This window comes from Lutra lutra, chromosome 1 (assembly GCF_902655055.1).
Source record: "Lutra lutra chromosome 1, mLutLut1.2, whole genome shotgun sequence".
Classification (NCBI taxonomy): domain Eukaryota; kingdom Metazoa; phylum Chordata; class Mammalia; order Carnivora; family Mustelidae; genus Lutra; species Lutra lutra.
In genome coordinates, this window is record NC_062278.1 from 210,956,209 (window position 1) to 210,977,051 (window position 20,843).

At 56.8% G+C, this 20,843-nt stretch overlaps 1 protein-coding gene across 9 annotated transcripts in view; it reads left to right on the forward strand.

Annotated features, from left to right (window-relative positions):
- EPS15L1 (epidermal growth factor receptor pathway substrate 15 like 1) overlaps window positions 1–20,334 on the forward strand; it is a 95,362-nt gene extending 75,028 nt beyond the window's left edge. For 3 of the 9 annotated variants that reach the window (XM_047698852.1, XM_047698869.1, XM_047698875.1), the window contains 4 exons: window positions 96–228; window positions 2,420–2,467; window positions 14,528–14,733; window positions 19,638–20,334. In XM_047698852.1, the coding sequence (XP_047554808.1) occupies window positions 96–228; window positions 2,420–2,467; window positions 14,528–14,733; window positions 19,638–19,784 (534 nt within the window). In that variant the 3' untranslated portion in view covers window positions 19,785–20,334. Of the gene's footprint in view, window positions 1–95; window positions 229–2,419; window positions 2,468–14,527; window positions 14,734–19,637 lie in introns of those variants that run through there. The other 6 variants (XM_047698859.1, XM_047698865.1, XM_047698879.1 and 3 more) reach the window with 6 other exon arrangements.
- The last annotated feature ends 509 nt before the right edge of the window (window positions 20,335–20,843 follow it).

A 20,843-nucleotide genomic window follows, 5' to 3' on the forward strand; every position in this document is an offset into this window, starting at 1 on the left:
CTGAGGCTCTCGGTACTTGAACGTTGGCTGAATGGACATCCGTTGCCTCCATTTTAATGATTCTTTTTGCCTCTCTTTCGTGTCCTCTTTTACAGCCCCCAACTTCTGGTCCTTTCACCTCCTCCTTTGGAGGGGCAGGATTCTCAGATGACCCCTTTAAAAGTAAACAGGACACTCCCGCTCTGCCTCCGAAGAAACCTGCTCCTCCACGGCCTAAACCGCCCAGTGGTCAGTACGCTTTCTTCTCTCGCAGCCGCCCGCCCACCGCCAAAGGACGGCGCGGGGAGGGGGACTCAGGGCTTCTCTGTTTACCAGCCCAGAGTGGAGCAGAGGCTGGGGGGCCCGCACTCCGAGCACAGGGTCTCCCTACTGCTTAGTGACCTGGGTCCTCATGTGGTGTGTGCCTGGGGCACACCTCCCATCCCACCCACCCTCACCCCGTCCTGGGGGCCCCTTGGCTCCTGGCTCAGTGAGGGCCTCCAGGGTGGTCTCCAGAAGGCCCAGGGCTCGGCCCTTGTGGCAGTGAGAGCTGCCGCATGGCCCCTGGCGGGGTGTGTAGTCAGGACCCCGTGACCCTTCTGGCCTCCCCTAACCCGAGCTCTTTCCCAAGTTGGCTGAGGCTACCCTCTCAATCCTGTGCCTCCCTCCTGGTTAAAGACTCAGAGTGGGCCTGGGAGTGGGGGTCTTCTTTGGCCGTGTTTGATGTAAGAGGAGGCAGATGGCTCTGGGCTACCTTCTGCTTGGCTCCTACTGGGTATCTCTCCAGAGAGCTCCAAGCAAGGGGCTCACTGCAGACCTTACCTCTCCTGGCTGTGCCTGGTGCCACCCGATCTCTCTTGATCTTGGCCCTGGGGCACTACTCTGAGGAGAGGGCCCAGGTGTCCCCCTGAGGATGCTGAGGACTTCAAGCTTATACACGGCCTCTCCTATGATGGCCATAAGCTGACAAGCCGGGTTGCCAGGCTCGAAAGGAGAAAGCTGTCGCTTTAAGTGGGCCCGGGATCCATCGCAGTTTCCCAGCTCCTTGATCCGCTCCTGCTCACTGTTTTCTTGGTGCCCCAGCTCCAGGCAGTCTGACCCGTGCTGTCTTGAGACTAGGGGTGGCCATAGGAGACCCACATGCTCTCTTGAAACCTTGGTCCCGCCTGAGCTAGCTTCTGCCCTTCAGTTGGCCCAGGGCTCCACTTGGTGGCCCATGGAACTCTCTAGTCATAGGGTGTCATGGATCCTAGGCCCTCCGGTCATCCTATGTGAGGTCCACCTGTCGAAGTCCTCCTCTTAGTAGAGATGAACGGAGGGGAAGTTATTTTTAAGAGGCTGCCTACTCTATCCTGTCAGCTGGGCCAGCCAGGGCTTTCTTTCAGGAGGATGGGAGCCCTGCCTTCGGTGCCCACTCTGGCAGCTCTAAGGGGACACCCCTGACAGTCTCCTAATGGAAGGACATCAGGCCTCCACACTCTGCCTGAAAGATGGGGGCCGAAGCATGTATGTGCCTGCATACCCACGTACACTTGGGGCGTGGGTTCATGCTTACGTGCAGACGTGTGTGCACATGTGCTCAGGCACTGCTCACATGTGCAGACGTGTGCACACATGTGCACATGTTCCCATGCACCCTCGCATGCACACACTCTCACAGTGCTTACACGCACCTGTATGCACACTGCACGTGCCCACACGTTGTTGTGTAAAGTACACGCACACACAAGCGCACGCACAGAGCGACATAGTCGTTGTCAGGCCTTGGGGAAGTTCTCCCCACGCCGGCCAGCAGGTGCAGAGCTTCATGCTCAGGGTTTCTTGGAAACTCTTACTTGAGCTTCCTCCCCTTCCTTGAACCAGTGCTGAATCTGCTTTTGAACTTGCCCGTCACCATCCCCTCTCCCTTGTATTGCCCTCTGCAAGCCTCCCAACCCCATTTTCGCTGCTGCTTTTAGTGTATCATGGACTTAGAAAGCAGAGAAGCCACCCTTGTCTTGGAAGTCTTGGGCCTGTACCCTGGGGAGTCTTGGGTTGCTTTGCTCTTGGCTTTGGGCCGCTGCACCCTTGCTCTGCCATGGCTGCTGAGGTGCCAGGTGCCCCAATTCTCCTCGACATATCCATGGACCCACAGGATTTCCTAGCCAGATCCTAGTAAGACCCACAAGGTAGGACAGGCACTGGGATGCTCTCCTCAGAAGAGGAAAGGGAAGTGAGAGAGGTCGCGTGGGCCACCCACTGTCACACAGTACAGTGCAGCAGGGCCAGCCCCGGACCTCTCCACCCCCATCTACAGCTGTGACGAGAATCAAACCAGGAGGTTCAGAGTTCTCACAGGTTCTGGAAGAATGGTGGGTGCATGTGCAGCGTGTAATCTGTAAGCGACCACGACATACCTGCGTTGAGGTCTAAATGTGTCTCATCTGATTCTCTTACCTAGAAGCAATGGCTGATCAGAAAAACTCTGCGCTGTACACACTGCTGGGTGGTAGGTACAGACGGTGTGGCGACTGTCATTTGAGCAGCTTCCGGTGGTGGCTCTGCTATGATTTCATACTAACCTCTAACAACATGGAAATACTGGCCATTCAGACGCACACCCCACGAGTGATGTTTGACCCAGCAGTTGACCTTTTAATGAGTTGCATCTGGCGGGGAGGCATTCAGTTCTTTGGGGGACCACAGGAAGGTATCTGCCCCACACTCTGCTCTGATGGAGGGAATCGAGGCCCAGCTGTGCACGCTGCCCTCCCCTTCTGCGTCCACGCCGCGCAGAGTGAGACTGCTTAGGCTCCTGGCCGAGTCCGGGGCCAGGTTGTTTGCTGGTTGTTTGCAGGACGGGTCAGCAGGTGAGCGCGGGAGGAAGTCCTGCTCAGGGCATAACTCTTATTTTCCGGGCTGCTTAAGATAGGAAGTAGCCAGGCATGGATGTCCACGTTGTGTTGTTTTGTTGTTTTTGTTTTTTAAGAAAGCGAAGTCCAACAGTTTGAAAGTGAGAGAATGGATGGTGCTACTTTGCTCTTCTCACTAACCTGGCCTTTTCCCGCATGGAGAGGCCCTGTGGCCAGCATGCCATGGGGGCCGTCACCACCTGGGAATGCCACCTGATCACACTCAGGGGCCTTCCTGGCATGCAGAGGGAGCTGTGGCCCCCGCGTGGCTGAGTGGGGTCAAGGCAAAGTGGGTACCCTGCTGCCAGGGGCCTCGTGGCCCCGATGACAGAGCCATGATCCCATGAAGCTCTCACGCGGATGGTCCAGACTGCTTGGTGGTAAAGGGTTTTTTTCCCAGACCAAACACACAACTCCTCCTGGCACTCACAGAAACCAAGATGGAGGGACGGCTCTTCTGGAGTCAGTAGAAGGCTGCCAGGAGCCAGCGCCTGGAGGTGGCTCTGGTGGGTGAGGCCACTAGAACCCAGGAAGGTTGCTGGATCTGGTTCAGTCCACATCTCTGGACGCTGGAGCCAGGGCCGCGTGTTCTGGCGCTGCCACCATCTCCTTGAGGGGCTCTAGGCAGGCATCTCAACCTCACCAAGCTCGGTTTCCCGGACTGAACGTGGGACCAGCTCTGGCCTAGCAGCTGGGCGTGTGGGCAGAGCGCCTTGCATGGTGGTTACTCGTGATACGGTGTGTGTGACTTGTGTCCCCATCCCGTCCCTCGGGTCCCGGGACTAAGACATGGGTCCTCCTTCCACAAGTGCCTTCCCCAGGGGCAGACAGAGGCTGGGTCCGAGGCAGCCATGTGCGTGCAGGGAGTTACCAGGGGGCCCTTTTCCCCACAAGATGGCAGTTTGGCAGACATCTTTGTAGTCGAGAAAGTCAGAGCATGGGTAGTTGGCCCTCAGGGAGGGCTCCAGGGTCCTCGTTGGGGAAGCTCAGCGCTGGTCGCTTGTCTGGGACCACGTGCACGTTTGGGTATGAGTCCCGCACGGTTTCTTATATCCTACTTCTCGTACACTGCAGCCTGCAGTTTTCACATTCTCTAGGCACTGTTTCTGTTTGTTTTTAAAAACATGACTGAGGTTTACTTGATGTGTGATAAACTCCCATGTGTTAAACGTCAGCCCGTGCAGTCCTGGTGGGGGACCCTTCCCCTGGGAGCCTCATCGAGCGTCCCTGTTGCAAGAGTTCTGGTGGCGTGCCTGGGGGACCAGAGCAGCCCACCGCTGGCCCTCTGTTTTTAGTGCTCAAGATGGGGTTTTCTCTTGCTCCGAGCCAGAATGTGTACCCTCAGGGACCATCGGGACCACCCTCTGGGGGCATACCCGGAGCTCCAGTGTCTGCACTGTTGTCTGTGCTCGGAGCTCTTTTCTAGAAAGGTCTATCAAGGTATTTGGTCACCAGCAGGTGCCTATTCGGGGTTGAGAGAATTGCAGATGCAAAACAGGCCCCACTCGCAGCCTCTGAAACCTGTCAGTTAAAGCTGGCCCTGGCACACCTCCCCCAGGTAAACAATGGTGTATTTTCTGCAACGGAACAGAGACCGAGATCAGTCAGAGCTCACCGCTGAAGAGTTTCTAGGTAAAAGTTGTTGATTTGCAAAGGGAGAAACAGATTTTTTTTTAAGGGCAGGAAATGGCTGTGTGGGTGTCAGTGATTGGGCGTCCGCACCCTGGCGACAGATAGCGGGATCCTGCGCCCGGCCCCACCCTTGCCACTTCCTGCGAGTGCAGCCCTGCGTTCGGGCCCTGCAGCACCCGGGTGACACCAGCTAGCGGGCCTTCACCGCTAACCAGCTAGTCACCTTTAACCTCTCCGCAATTTATTACCCTTTTATTACTGCTAATGACCTTTTCACCTCCAGAATAAAGCCATGCACAGGCCTGGGGTGTCTTTTTTGCCCCTCTGCCCCCTCCCCTCCACACTTCCAACCAGCACAGGTAAACGAGATAGCATTTCATCCATGTCCTGTTTGAGTCAAAAGATTTAAAAAAAAAAAAAAAAAAAAAAGTTCTGTCTCCCCGAGAACGTGAGTCCCCTCCCACACCTGAGTGTGGATGCGCACAGGGTGACCGCGGCTTCTGGCTTCGGGCGCTTTTCTGGTTGCTGCCCACCCACAGGCTGGCCATCCTGGGGGAGCTGCCCTGCGGAACTTGGGCGTGGAGGGAGCCCGGCGGCCCCCCGCGGCCCCCGCCCGTGTTCGGCGCTCCGCACGCCGCGGGGCCAGGCTGAAGGCGAGCCGGGGCTGGCCGTCTTTCGCCCGTGTGGGTCCCGACCTCTTGTTTGTGCTCAGGATCCACTTTTAAAATGGCTTCTCCAGTTGAGCCGTGCGGTTAGCACCTCAGCCTTGAGCTTAACTACTTTAATTCCGTTCCCACGATGATTTCAAAGAGATAATTCGGTGGGTACGTGTGAAGCTCTAGAACGGGATAAGAGCGGTTCACCGCCATCTCAAGAAGCCTGGAAAATCCCAGTACTTGCTGGCCAGCCAGGGTTGGGGTGTTCCAGCGGAGTCCCTGGTGCCCAGCCCGGTAGAGGCCGCCTTTCCTGCCTGCCGCCCCCACCAGCTGGGAGGTGGGGTGGCGGGTCTGTGTCTGGCCCGGCGGTGGTGCCCTGACAGCGCGAGCTCGCAGACGGCCCTGCTCCCAGCAGAGGGAGAAACACCGCTTTCCTCTCGACCTCTTCCTTATGAAATGCCTGGAGGCCGACTGTTCTTTGGGCTACATTTCTACTGCATGAAGTCGGCTGAGTTTGAAAATAGAAGCATTTGCTTATCTTAGCACACGCCCACCCTCCTGCACCTAGGAGGGAAGATTGAGTGGGAGTTTGGTGACACAGTTGTCACCTGTCGTTCAGTGGCTTAGGGTCCTAGAGCAGAGGAATCAGAGCTTGGCCAGCCACGCTCCTGGGGGGCTGTGGGGCCTCAGGGTGGGGTGCAGGCATCCTGCATCTGAGCACAGCTGTGAAGACACAGGAGCCGCCACCCTGTGCCTGCCCGCGTCCCCTCCCTCACCATCTCTAGTGCCTCCCGTACCTGCTGCCACACCTCCCCCTTGCCTTTGGTTCCACCTGTAGCAAGGTGAGGGAGCCGAGGAAGATGTGCCCAGCATGGCCCCTACTTTTCCACGGTCCCTCATGCCTTCGTTGCTCAGATTCAAAGGCCCTGTCAGCCCCCCTCCCTCTGCCGTTGTCTGCTGAAGAACAGCACGGGCACATGCGTGGGATGGACGTGTGGGGCGCGGGGGTGCAGTCTGGCCGCACAGAGAGCAAGAGTGGGGGGCCCCGCGTTCTGTGACAGGCTCTTCTGACTCCTTCAAAGCTGCCCCCACAACGGGAGGGAGCTCCTGGTGGGCTCTGCAGCCCCTGTGCACGCATGCCTCCTGACCGTCCTACTGACCCGCCACGTGACACTCCGGTGATCTTGTCAAATGTGGGTACGACGCCTTTGTGCCTGTGCAGAGGTGGCACGTTGGCAGCCTTGGAGCTCCTCTGTAGGGAGGAACAAAGGCTGGGCCACCATGTCCTGTGGCTCGGACCCAGGGCTCTCCCCATGTGGCTGCCGTATAGCTACATGTGTCTCCCTGTCACCCCAGGGTGCCCTGAGCCCCCGGGATGGGGGCAGGGCAGGTCGGCACACAGGGCTGCTCTGGCAGAGTGTGTCGAAGGCAAAAATCAAAGAACAAATGTGATTTTTGAAAAAACAGCTGTGAGACCTGCAGTCCATATTGCTTTTGTTGTAACGGCTGATTTGGGATTTGTAAATTCATTCGTAAGTCACGAACTCCCCTCCCAGTTTTCACTCAGACCCAAAAGAGCCTTTTGTTGAAACTTTTCAAAGTGGTTTATTTCTCATAACCCAAAAGTGATATTTGTCTTTTGAGGACCTACAAGAAAGGCTGTTTTTCTCCCCCTTTTTCCCCTCTCTCTCGTAATGGTGGGATGACCCTACCACCTCCACGGGGCTCATCACCCAGCTCGTTTCCATGACCTTTGACCACCATCGACAGCACAGAGGCTGAAAAACATATCCGTGGTGGAGATGCCTGGTGGATAATAGTAAATATTTTTTCAGCTTTTCTCCACAATTCGATACCAAACCTCATCCTGTTCCCTTCAGTGCATTAAGCAGATTTTCTTAAAATTCAGTAAATATTTTTAGTGGAAAATCTCAATGCTGTGATGGTGGGGACCTCAGATTTTATCTGCCAGGGCTGTGCTATTTGGCACAGCTTTGATCTGCCGGGTTTGCCTTCCCTCACATGTGCATCAGCGAGAGCGAGCAGGGCAGGCGTCTGCAGGACTCCTCGCTTGCAAGCCGTTAGATGGCCCCGCGCATCGCATTTGGAGAAATTCGCTCCCCTCGCTCATCTTCTGTGTCGCACCGTACGCGAGAGCTGGCGGGAAGCACCGATAACGTGTCGGTGAAAAGCAGTCTCTTTCAGTAAAAGATTCCCAAGTGATTGTGAATTTGAAAGGTTGTGCTCTGGACAGCCTGCTCTCTATCTTTCTCCCCATGCCCCCCACCCCGTTAAACTTTTCTGCCAAGGGCAGGGGGGCAGCAGGGTGGGAAGGGAGAAGCCAAGGAAACATGGAGTGCCCCCTCCCCAGCCGCGATTCTCCTGTGTGATGTGACAGTCCGAAACCTGGCAGTCGCGTGGGTGTCCCCTGTTGTGTAGGGCGAGTGACAGCTGCGTGGGTGTCCCACGCTGGGATAAATGGCAGTTGTGCGAACGAGCATCCTATGCTGTGTAGGGTAATCGCTAAGGTGGGGCAGCTGTCCCGACCACAAGCCCTTGTTTTTTTATTTTTTTGTTGTGTTTTGTTGTTTTCGTATTTATCTCTCATCTACAGAAATGGAGTTGCATTTTTCAACTTCGGCCCTGAATTTTATAAATAGAACCCAGCAAGTGACCAGTTGGGATGAAAACAAACTCACTCTTGGGCGTGTTTTTGATAGCTTTACCCATCGGATTTACTGAGACCCTGAGTCACACAAAAAAACTCGTCTCCTCCTAAGACTTCCGAATGAGGGGAATCTGCCTTCTTGCAGAGTTTTGAGTGTTCACAGCCTTGCCTTTCAAGTGTGCATTCCGTTGTTTCTCCCATGGGCGGGCCGGGCTCCCAGGGACCCTTCCCAGGCAACAGTTTCCTGGAAAGCACGTTGGGAAAGGCGCAGCGAGGAAGGAGCTCTGCTGCCAGAGACTCACTCAGGAGCACCTGCCCGGGGCCCGGCCGCTTCCCCGACCCTGGGGGCTCATGGCACAGGGGGCACAGGGGCACGCACGGCCTCGAAAATTAAATAGAATTAAAGAAATTTCTACCAGGGTGGAGCTGGCCACCGAGGTTTTTTTTTTGTTGTTTCTTTTTTTTTTTTTTTAACAGCACACACTGTGGTAAACCATCGGGTTCATATTGTTTTTGCTAAAGGCAGTCCTGTGTGCGGTTTCGGCGCACCGCTTGGGTAACTGTTGAAACTGCTGCGGTTTGAAATAAGCCCTATTTTGCCTTTTCTTCAATCTTGCATTCCTCTCCCGTTAATGAGGACTCCTCCGAATATTGGAGAGTCACCGTGGGCAGCAGCCCAGCAGCTTCCAGCCCCCAGAGGGTCGTCACTCTACTGATCCTCCCTCCCCGCCCTGGCTCTGTGCCCACATCGAGGAATGGCAGGGTCGCGCCTCCCACCAGGGGCGTGTTGGGAGTCATCCCCCAGGAGCTCTTACAACAGGTTTTAAAAAACCAATTATCGCTGCCTTCTCTGAAACGTGCCATGGTCAACATCTTTCCTTACTCATGGTTCCTGGACCCGCGCAAAGGCACAAAACGGCAGTGAGTTTTTTCGCCCGGGGCCCCGGAGGCAACTAAAAATGACTTTGTCACGTTTAAGATAAACTACATCTCAGAAAATCAGAAAAACGATTAAGGCGTTAGGAGAAGTGGTTACGTAAAAGCAGGAACTACACCCAGAATGTTTTAAAAAGTGCAGCTGCTAAAAATAAGTGGGGGTGCGGGGTAGAAAGTTTGGACCAAGGGCAGTCGTGGCGTTGCATTTCTTGGCCGAAAGCCTCTGGTCACCAGCACAGTGTCAGGCCAAGCCAGGATGCCACCGATTTTGCACGTGTCAGGTCCAGTAATTCAGCCTCTCTGCCAAAGCACAAAAACAGACAACCCAGAGAAAAACCGTTCTGTTTCTTTTTTTTTCCCTTCTGAAATCAAGAGCAGTTGCTGTGCCCTGGTTTCATATTAACACAGTCATGATTTCTAAATAACAACGGTTTCGGCAACGGGGGCAAGACCAGGCCCCAGCAGTTTTGATGTGAACGGCGCTTTTCATCTCCCCGATCACCTCTTGGGTTGTCAGAAACCTCAGCTTGAAATCCTAGCAGGGCTGGATTCTGAACCACCACCCCCAAAAGCAATTTAAAAACCACAACAAACCCAAACCAGGGTGGAGAGATGTTCCCAATTTAAAAGAAGGAAAGAGCAGAAAAGTGGGCGATAACCTTTGAACACTCGGACCATTGTGCTCGCCCTGGGGCTGGGCGAGGGTCCAAGACCCCTTATCCCTGCTCAGATAGCTGCCCTCTGCCACAGACCCTGTAAGAAATGCTCCAAGAAGTCGAGCATTTCTGCTGAGCCGGGAGCTGTGTGTGCCATGCCCTGAGATTTTCAGCCCATGCCTGCATCTCTTTATTTTTTTCCTGTATTCGAATTTTGCTGTTTGGTCCGTTGTCATTTTAGTTTTTGATTAAAAAAAAAAAAAAAATCAACCGAAGAGTGCACCAGTGAATATTGCTCTTTCTTGCAAGGGAGGGAAGCCAGATGCCTTACTTTTTTCTAGCTCACCAGAGGGGTTCCCTGGGTCCCTCGGGACAGTCCTTTGGCTCTCGTATGGCAGCACCCAGCCCATGAGGATCCCCCCACACACACACCAGGGACGGGGAGTGGTATTGACTTGCGCTGGTTACTGGGCCCTGCCTACGAGAAACTGACCCTCAGGTGTGCTGGAGGCCAGAGCAGGAAAGGTTGGTGCCATGGGAGGTGGACAAGGCACTGGGAGCCCTGCAGGGGAGGAGTTGAGCCCTGGGGGAGGGTCTGTTGGCCTGGACACTGTGGGTGGTCAGGAAAGTAGAAGTGGCCATGGGAAGGAGGCTGGGGGTGGCCAGGCCACGAAGACCAGGCCGTCTGAAGTCAGCTTCCCTTCCCCATGCAACCTGGGCCTGTTTCCCCAAGCCTGTGGTCTTGAGGGTCCTTGCACGTATTGGCTAACTGCAGATGAGGGCCAGTATTCCCAGGCCCTGGAAAGGCTGTGGGTGCTCCAGGAGCCCCCGGAGCAGGCCTCACTTGGAACACGTTTGTCTACCTTGATTCAGCCTTGGGTGGTGCCGCCGCGTGGGGTGTGGAAGGTGAGGTGGAGTTGGCCTCCTGGTATGCTTCATGGGGGTCTACTTCTGGGGCTGTGTATCTTCTCTTCGGGGTGGCACCTGGCCCAAGGCTGCACTGTGGGGAGGGTGGGTAGAGAGGGGGGTTTGAGGCGGTGGGATGGCAGGTACCCATGAAGGGGTCCAGGGGGAAGGTGCCCTCATCCATAGGCTGTAAATGCCACCAAGCCACTCCCAGGGGCTTTGAGTGGCTCTTTTGGGGCTGAGTGCAGCCGTCGGGGTCCTCAGTTTCCTTGTGGGGGCCCAGGGGCTCCTCCCTGGGGCCTGGAGCATCTTTCAGTCTCCCAGAAGGACCTTATCAGCGGGCAGTAGCATGGGATGTACTTACCGCCGGGCAGGTGCCCGAGCTGGGAGCACGCTCCACGTCCCGGTTGTGCGGGGGGGGGGGGGGGGGGGGGGGGGGGTCTGTGAAAGGCCAGAGTCGCTCTTCCTGCTCCTGCGGGCCTGACGTTTTCCCGGCTGCTCTGCTCTGCTCTCGTGGCATGGAAGCCTCCATGGAGGGCACACGAACGAGCTAGCCCAGCTCACTGGCATCGGCGAGCCCGTACACCTTGACTCTTGAGAGCGGGCAGCCTCATTGTGGGTTGACCCCTCCCCTCAGTGCCTGCTGTGGCAGCCACGCAGGGTGTCCTTCTCTTGGCCCTGTAGGAGCTGGCTCGGGCTGCTGGAGCGGGAGCCCAGGCTGAGCGGCGTAAACCACAGCAGCGCATCCTCATCTCACGGCTCTGGGGGCTGGAGGTCCAGGATCGGGCTGTTAGCAGGGCTGCTTCCTTCTGGGACCCCTCTTCTTGGCTGGTAGTGGGCCATCGTCACATCGTTTTCTCTTTGTGCGTGTCTGTGTCCTGGTCTCCTCCTCTTACAAAATCTCCTACTGGACTAGGGCCCACCCACAGGACCTCGTTTTAACTCAGCTACCATTTCAAAGACCCCGTGTCCAAACACAGTCGTGTTCTGAGGTGCCGGCGGTGAAGATGACACCATGAATTTGTGGGGGATACCCTTCAACCCATAACCCCTCCTCGCGGATTAGGAGATGGAATCTGGGAACAAGGTCGGGGGGTGGGGGGTTGCTGCTGTGCCGCTCCTGGTTTTCTAGTGGTGGATCTGGCCTGCCTCAGGGCTGACGGGATAGGAGCACATCCTGGGGAGAGGGACCAGCCAGAAAAAAACCCCGAGTTAGGGGGTTCCGAGGGAAGGAGGTGCCACTTGGGCCCTGGCGGGCTGGTGGGGGTTGGGGGCCTTTGGGAGTCATCACAAGATGGGGGAAGCAGGGCCTGAGGCCGGCCTGGGGGCCAGGGGTCTTGTGCAGTGGAAAGCTTCGTTCAGCAGGTAGTTGAAGGGTCGGGCCCCGCGCTGGGCAGGGGGACACAGCTATGGACAGCGGCGCCCCAACCTCTCGGAGCTTCCATTCTAGCGAGAGTAAAAATACACATGTGACCAAAAGACAGAATGTGACAGGGTCTGCGGAGCGGCAGACAGGGAGGCATCTCAGCCAAGAGCAGGGAGGGGCAGCCTCAGAGCGCGTGGCGCCCACAAGAGGAGGGGCCTCCCAAGCCGGGGAAAGCGGGCGCGAAGGCTTGAGCTGGCCAGGGGGGAAGGTGGCCATGGTGGCGGGGCAGGTGGATGAGGCTGGGGGCTATTCTAGGGCAGCCTCGAGCCTTTGGGACATCTAAGGAGCATGGGCATCGGCTCAGTGTTAAAAGGCCACTTTGCCGGGTAGGGATAGCCTTCAGGGCAGGAAGCCGAGAGGAGGAGCAGCCATTGGAGGGGAGCGGTTCCCAGGGACCCAGGAGAGATAAGGGCCACATGAGCAGAACAGTGGCTACGGAGAGAAATAGGGTGTCTTGAGTTGGTGAGGGCACATGGACTGGAGCACCCTGGCCCCATACCCACTCTTCCTCCTGCTTGGGGTGCCCCTGGGGTATGCCTGGGCCCCCTTTGTTCTTAGGCGGACAGCCTGGAGTTTTGCAAACTGCTGGGCTGGCCTCGCCCTACAGTCGTCTCCTCTTCCCACAGTTTTGGGGGCCAGGGAGGCCTTGATTCATCTGTTAGCTCATCCCTAAGCCAGGGAGTAGGCTGGCTGTGCATGGTGGCCATGGGGAAGCAGGTGTTCAAGGCCAGTGGAATAAGCCAGGGAAGCTGTGGCGGGCATCCTGAGCTCCCTGCTCTCTGCAGACTGGCGGGGGGCCGGGGGGGTGTGAGGCCAAGGACTAGGACGAGGAGGAGGTGGGAGAACTGCTGTCAGGGATGACAACATGGGGAGGAGCCTTTGATGCTGGACGGAGAGCTTGAAGGCTAGGGCTCTGTCATGGATAGGGGAGGAGGTACCCACGGTGGAGACGCGACCAGTACAGAAAGTGGGGGGGCTCCCCCAGGCCTCCGCTTTGACAGATCAGTTGCTGTGGGACAGAGAAGTTGTAATTCCTGTTGCATAGTGGACTCAGCACTACCCTTCTGGGGAGTAGTCCTGTGACCTGTGTCAGTGGGGCACACCCGGGGGCCTTGGCAGGGGCTTTCTGTGGGGGGACTCTTCGAGCGCATAGGGCCCACCCATCATCAGGCTCCCTGTCTGCCTGTGAATCAACTCGAGGCCCCAGGGAGAGACAGACCTGTGCTCCAGCCTGCCCCTCCCCGCTTCCCAGCCCCTGTGAGTCTTACAGGCACTGCCTGAGGTAGGCCGTGTGCCCGAGAAGGTAGCACCCGCTGTGGTGTGGGAGCCCGGGGCAGCCTCGGGGTGGGGCTCAGAGTCGTGCTGCCCCGTGCGTCAGCCACTCCTCTGACCCCTGCCTCTTCACTCCCACTTCACATGTGGGAAACTGAGGCCAGCTGGGGCTGAGGGACTTATCCTTGTTGAGGTCTTAGAGCTAAAAGAAGCAGAGGCAAGCTGTGGCCCCAGACCCCTTAGGGACATTTGGGGGCCCGTAGAAACATAGCATCGGAGAGGAGGCTTCTGAGAGCTGGGTGTGGAGATGGGAGGGCAGGTGTGCGCTCTGGCTGGCAGGTGGGCTGGCAGAGCCTGGCTGGGTGAGGAGGCAGGTGTCCCAGGTTCAGGTGCTGCGTGGGGGCGTTTTCTGGATGTCAGCTAAATGTCCATGGTTGTGTGTGGAATGTGGCCCTTGGCTTGTGGGTTCTTGGTGCACACCAGCATAAGCAGCTAGACTGACAAATCAGAATCACGTCAAGTCTCCTCTAGTCTCTAACCTGAGGCTTGGAAATAGAGCTGCTTGGATTAAATTGAACATCTCACTCCTGGTGCTTCACTGGGCGCATGAGTGGTGTCAGACAGGATCCTGGCCTACAAAACTGACAGGTCTGAAGGCTCATCAAGTGTCGCTAGGCAGGCCTGGTGAGACCCCTGATTCCTGGTGGAACATTCTGGCACATTGGCAGGAGAAGCCACCTGCCCTCAGGCCACAGCCCCAAGCATAGTCTCATGGTACCAGGTTCCCTCTAATTCTGAACACATCTATCCTACACGCAGCTGGTCGAGATTGGCCTTGCTACGACCCCGGCATCCTAGGGCCCCCCTCTCAGCAAGAGCCCAGGAAGGCCCAAACCCCGGCCCTCGGAGCCACCAGCACAAAAGGGCAGAAGCGGGAGCTGAGGACAGATGTAAACCTCAGGACAGCAGAGGCCAGACCCTCACAGTCAATGCTGACTCTGTCCCATATGGTGAAAGTAATCCGCCCCCCCTTTTTAACTGCAAATACTACCCCCCCATTGTTTTATTGTTAGAAGCTTGCAGTGTATTTTTCTGCTCAGCCATGACTTTTTTTTTTTTTTTTTTTTAAACTCGGTGTGATAGTAAATGTGTTGCCACTAAAATGAGTCACTTTGAAACATGTCTGCATGTAAACTTGAAGACAGTACATTCTAGCTGTGTGGGGCGGGGAAGGGAGGGGCGTGTCTGAAGTGGTTTTCTGGCATCGCCCACAAACCGGTGAAGCCTGCGGGATAAGGTGAGACTAAAGTGAGATCTGTCCAGGATTTCCCTGGGATCTGTCCCACCGGGGAGTGGCATTCTGGCCCTTTCCGAAGAAGGAGAGGGTGTCCCTGCGAGTGCTCGCCCGCCTCCTTAGTCAGGACTCTGTTCTGTCTGTGGTCAGTAACTTGTATTTTTTTTTCTTTTCTTTTCTCCTTTTTTTTTTTTTCTCCTAAACTTTCCAGGTAAAAGTACACCTGTAAGCCAGCTTGGTTCTGCAGACTTTCCCGAGCCCCCTGATCCATTCCAGCCACTCGGGGCTGACAGCAGTGACCCGTTCCAAAATAAAAAGGGGTTTGGGGACCCGTTTAGTGGAAAAGATCCATTTGCTCCCTCCTCTTCAGCTAAACCTTCTAAAGCCTCTTCCTTGGGCTTTGCAGACTTCACCTCTGTAAGTTGAGCTCCCTGTGCGCCAACCCCCCCACCCCCACCCCGCTTGCAGCTTCTCTGGGGTTCTTTTTTGTCTCTTTGAAACAGCAAACCTGGCTTCTACGTCCTGGTACCCCTACGCTGTCCCTTGTGTTATTTATTCTGTACTGCTGCTTTTCTGTAAGAAAAACAGTTTCTCAATAAAAAAAAGAGAAAGAGCTGCAGTTTGGGTACTCTGTGACCAAGGCATGCTTGCTCCCGGCAGGGCGGCCACACGTGCCCGTTTCTGTCCTTCCTGGTAGACTCTGTATCGTGCCTGTGGCCTGGAGGCCATGGCGCTCATGGATGTATGGAAGCTGAGATGTCAGACGCTTCCGAAGTATGCACACGAGATCGCAAAGGTCCCATTAGAGAGTTCCGCTGTCTCCAGAAGGGTCTTTGTGCAGGAGTTGGGCCGGTCCCACCACAGGGTGTTTTGATCAGCAAGTAAGGATTGAAGGACCCAGACAGGGCACGTGGAGGAAGAGCAGTGTGGTTTTCTAGAACTTATTTCTGTCCCCAGCTACGACGGAAGGAAATCGAGCCTAGAACAACTGCTCTGAAGGCCTTTGCCCTTTGCCAGACCCAAACGCAAACCCTCGCGGAGCCACTTAGCAAAGTGACGTGTCTTTTCTGAAGCTAATCCGGGGCTCGGGAAAGCCCAGCCCTTGTTTTCTCGGGGTACCGAAAAGATTCCGGATTGCAAAACGCGGTCACGTGGGGGTGTTTCCAGTACCTTCCTCGGTACCAAGAACCTTGTTCTCAGAGAGCTTCAGATGTTGTCTTCCCAGAATCGGTTGCACCGTCTGTGGCACACTTTTTACGTTCGAATTTGCAGAGTGCTTTGTTTCCTGGTTTGGTGGGAGATGCGTTGTCTGCTAGATGCTCCAGCTCCTAGAACATCTGTCCTTAAAACCAGCCCTGCCCTCGTGGTGCCCGGCGAGCGCCCGATTCACCCCAGATCCGCCTCGTGCTTGGCTGTCTTGTGGCATCGCTGCGGTCGCCCAAGACGCGGGCGCGGTCCCGGCCCTCGGCGACCTGTAAATGTTTTACGACTCCACTTAGCTCGATTTTGCCGACAGCCGGTGCACACTGTGGACGGATCCCAACGGCGACGGTATTAATAAAAGCCCGAAACAAAACGCGCTCTATCTACGGTTTCTTGAATAGTACTGCGTTTGTGTTTGGGTGGAAAAATAAATAGAAAACGCTGAGGAGAAAAAGAGAGCTATTCACGCAGGACGCAGGTACTCTTGTTTTGGGTAGGCAAGAGGGGTAAGTAGATGTGATTGGGAATTTGGAGAAATGGCTCTTCTTTCTGAAATGCGTGATTCTGTTTCTGTGCCCCGCCCCACCCCCGGGGGCTGTTGGGGGAGAATATCAAAAGCAACAACAAGGTTTTAAGCTGTCATCTGGCCGATATTTCTGGTCATTCCTGAAACACCCCCAGTATCGAATCATCCTAGTTTCCTGGTGGGGGATCAGGTTCTGCCCCATTTGTAGCCTTGCTGCTATTTTTTGTTGAAAATCCCTTTTCCTGCTCCGGATGCCCCAGTTTTTCCAGAGGAAGCCCCTGAATGCGGAATTTGGCCCCTCTGAGGGGTTGGGGTGTGGGAGAGGCAGGACACCTGACTGGCTTGGTTCATCCCCTTCGGTCATACAGTGATGCAGAAATGGCCGGCCTGTGCCACATTAGGGCACTTGGGATGCCTTTGTGTTTTTGTGGCGTCCGGGGACCCCAGGCCTTGGCCAGTGGTTTCTGGTTTGCCGGACCTCGGAGGTTTGTGCTAACTCAGGACAGGCTAGAGTGGGGCCCTCAGGCCGTCTGTTTGCGTTTCCCTGCGTGCACACCGAGAGGTCTCTCGCTGCCCGGCAGATCGGCACTGTGACTCCTTCAGTGCCCGTGTCCTCCAGTGCCACCAGGACATGCTGGCAGCCACGCACAAGCCACGTGGCCCGCGCTGGAGTTAAGGGAAGCCGACGGCACACACGTGGGCAGCCCTCCCATTGGCGCCCTAGCCCTGCCCTTCTGGAAGCCTCTCGTTTACGAGCCCCGAGTTTCCATCAATGGGTCAGTTGTGCTTGTAGCTGTTCACAGGAAATATCTCTGAGATTTCTTTAAAAACAAGACTTTCTGCCTCAGGCAAATGTGTTTATTAGGAAGTGGCCTTTATAGGGTAGCGAAATGGCTCCTTTTTCCGGAAGGCTGCGTGAAGAGCGGAGTGACTCCCCGAGGGATGTGCCGTGCCGGGCGTCGTCTGACAGCTCGGTGCGACTCTCCCAGCAGCGGGAGTGAGCCAGCGGGAGGTGGCTGCGAGTGTCCCCTGGCCCGGAAGCCTCAGGCCCAGTGAGGAGTCGCCCCGGGGTGCCCTCGGGCGCACAGCCGTCCGAACCCCGGGTTTCTGCTGAGAGGCTGCTGGAGGAAAACCGCCCGGGAGATGCCACGGGAGGCAACATTCTATGCCCTGCATCTCAGCTCCAGGACGGTGCAAGGGTGAAGCAGGAGTCACCTGCCGTTCCTGGAGGGGTGGCTGCGCGTATGGGCGCCCCAGGTTCTGGCTGTCACTGTGCATGCGGGTCGGAGGACCAGAGTGGACTAGTCGAGGGGTCCCCCCCGCCTGGGGCCAGGAGATGCTCTTCTGTTGCTTGGAGGCCCAGAGGGAGCCTCGAGCAACCCTCCTCCTCCAGGTCCTCTCTCGGACACGGCGCTCCAGCCTGCTTCTCAAGTGTGCACAAATCCCAAGCCCGGTGCGAGTCTCCAGACCTGATCCGGAAGCTGGCCCCACCCCAGTCTGCTCTGAAGGCATCTGGAATGTTCCTGTCAGCACATTTCCTTTCAAAACGGGGACCCCTTGAGCAGGAGGCTCTGGAGGGACATCCCGAGACTCTGGGGCTGGGCGGAATCGGGGTGCGGCCTTGTGGCCTCTGCTGCGCTCAACCCCTCCTGGCCTGGCTTCCAGGCTGTGGCCCAGTCGCCTTGGCCATTACTTATCAGCCCTCACCCTCCCCTCCTCTGGGCTGATAGAGGGCTAGGTCCCTATCAACTCCACTGTCCCCTCCCGCTGCTGTCAGCGGCACTGGGATGCTGTTTCTGCCAGTATTTGTGGGTTTTTCCTTGTTTTTCTCCTGATGAGGTGCTGGAAAATCCCCCAGAGAGTGCGGGGGTGGAGGCTTTCTGTGATGGAAACAGGAGGGGCGCGGGCCAGATTCCAGGGAGTCCTACCTGGAGACCCATAAGGCCCTGGACATTTTCCTGGGTAGTTTCTCTAAGAAACTGGGACTGGGCCTTTCTTCCTGGGGATGGCTCCTCTTCATGCTGACCCCGTACCCGTCCCTTCCTAAGCCCCAAGGCCCGGTGGAGGGAGGCCTCCTCTCCTGCCCCACCTCCTTCTCCAGGCCACATGTGGTCCAGGCCAGGCTCCCTCCAGCGCCCCCACCCCCACCGCACCTGCACACAAGCCCCTTGCAGCCCCTCTCACCCTGCAGTGCTGCACCCCTCCACCCAGACCCAGACCCAGAGAAAGTCCAGCCTGTTAAGGGCCCGGGCTCTGCAGGCACCACCTCTCTCCCCAGGCCTCCCCTCTGCATCCGCACCTGCCGAAGAAGCTCCCCTCCCAGGTTGTTGCTCAGGCCCAGTAGGTGCGCAGAAGTAGCCGGGAATTCCTGTCGTGCTTCCTTCCCCAGTGCTCCTGGTGGGATCTGTTCGGGCCTCTGTGAAGCCTGTGTCAGGTCAGGATTGTCTGTCTGTCTGCTCTCAAGGGGCGCCTTTCAGAGGCTGCCCCACCTCTTTTCTTTGGTGTCACCTGGTGCTTAGCAGAGAGCCAGCAGAGCCAGTGCTGGGAGGAGAGGCGAAGGGAGGCCGAGCCCGAGGACAGGCTGCAGCTTTGCTCAGGGGTGTGGGGCGTGTGACTGGGGCCCATGGGGGACCCAGAGGCCTGGGGAAGAGCATGTGACATCGAGCTTTGCTTTTCTTTCTGTAGAGCTAAGGTACCTTGAATGGTTTGAAACCACCCACCTCGGTATCAGAATGGTTTTTTCCCTTGAAAAAAGGTTTTGTTTATTTTTAATTGGACCTTTTGGGAAAGGACATCAAGAACTCCTGGACAGATGGGCAGCGTAAATGCCAGGGCTCCTATAAACATCCAAGTACGAGGTGGCGCCTAGCGGGCCCGGAGCTCCCTGGGCCGTGGCTGGGGTGGCGATACCACATTTCAAGACCGGGTTGTCTGCGCGCATTTGAAACGCAGCGCCATGTGCTGCGATGGGACCAATTTAAATCCTTGGAACTCTACAGTCCCAGCGTCTGCCACCCGCTGGTGTGATCGGCCTGTCATCGAGGCCCAGGCCTTGTAGGTTTGCTGTTTGAGCTCCTCGGTTCAACTGACCTCTGCTCCACGGCCGCCCTCACAGACGCCCCTGCTGTGCCCGGAGAGGAGGCCAAGTGGGGCTCCCCGCTCACACCCCTGCGAAGCCGCAGACTCTGACCCGGGGATGTGCAGGAGCCCTCCGCATCCCCAGACGGATGCCCAGCCTTGCCTGATTCGGTTCCCTGCGGAGGGCCGGGCGGCTAGTTTCTCTGAGGTCTGAGGTGGTAGCTTGGGGCAGACTCAGCCCTGTTTCTTGGTGCATGTGACTGTGGGTCAGGACTGGGCCGTGCGTGTCCCCTCCCCGCTTCCCAGCAAGACACGGGCTTCTGGCGTTTTCTGGTTTTTCACGTGCACACCAGGCAGCCTCCCTCCCCTCGCCACCCCCGGCCCAGTGCACCCCAGCATTGCATTTCCCTGTGCCCCGACAGCACGCGCCAGGCATGCTCATGCCCTGGCGCCACCCCAAGCGGCGGGTTGCAGCTCCTGGGCCCAGTAACCCAACCTCCATTTTCCTTTGCAGTTTGGCAATGAGGAGCAGCAGCTGGCCTGGGCCAAGCGGGAGAGCGAGAAGGCAGAGCAGGAGAGGCTGGCGCGGCTGCGGCGGCAGGAGCAGGAAGACCTGGAGCTGGCCATCGCGCTCAGCAAGGCTGACATGCCTGCCGCCTAGGCGCCCGGCACCCGCCACCAGCGCACGGGGGGACGGCCCCAGGGGCGGTTCTGCGGAAGGAGAAAATTCCAGCCAGTCTGCACACACACACACACACACACGTGCACACACACACACACACACATTCACATTCACACACATACTCACACACACACTCAGCAGTCCCCGTTCACGTTGTGACCCATCACAGCCACTGTTAAGTCAAGGACTCGCTGGTCAGAGGGCCTTAGGCTCTGGGGGCTTGCCTGGCAGAGAGGCCCGGAGAGGCGCCACTGTCGCAGATCCTGCTCTCCGTGGTGATGTCCCCGTCGAGTGACAGCACCGGCTCTTCCTCCATTTGCAGCACAGGATGAGGCGAGGAAGCGCGGTGACTCCTCGCCTCTCATCTCCTGCTCGTACCAGCGCCCAGGCACACCCACCCCCATGTCTCCTCGACCCCCCCCTTCCGATACAGACATCTGGGCAATGTATGCATTCGTTGTATAAAATTAAGTTTGAATGATTAATATAAAATATTTTAATACAAAACTATCTATTTCCCCCCCTTTCATTTAAATATTATTTTCCTTGCATTAACACTCACACGTGGCATCAGAGAGGCGAACCGGCCCCGCAGCGGGTGGACAAGCAGATGGAACGTTCTTGTTTCGATCCTAAGTATTTGAGTAGCTTCTAGGACCACAGAACCAATTGGGGGAAGTTTCTAGGGGTCACCCTGGCACCCCAGGATACAGAATGTTTCTGAAATGGTTGGCTGTAGTCTCACTGTCACTAGAGTGGTGGCCCTTTGTCAGGGCCCTGCAGTTTGAAGATTCCTGCACTGTTCACTGAGTCCTGGTCTACGGAGGGGACGAGGCCACCGGGCGGTCCTCATACCGTGAAACCTGTAGTCAGAACCGGGAGGCAGGACAGTTTCCCACCAGGATGCAGCTGAATTCCCCTAGAACATTCCAGAAGCTTGGGCGTGACTGTGGGGATGACCTCAGGAGTTGCCCAGGACATTGCAGAGCTGGCCCCAGCCTTGTGTCTCACTAAGTCTGGGGAGACTGAGGCACTCCA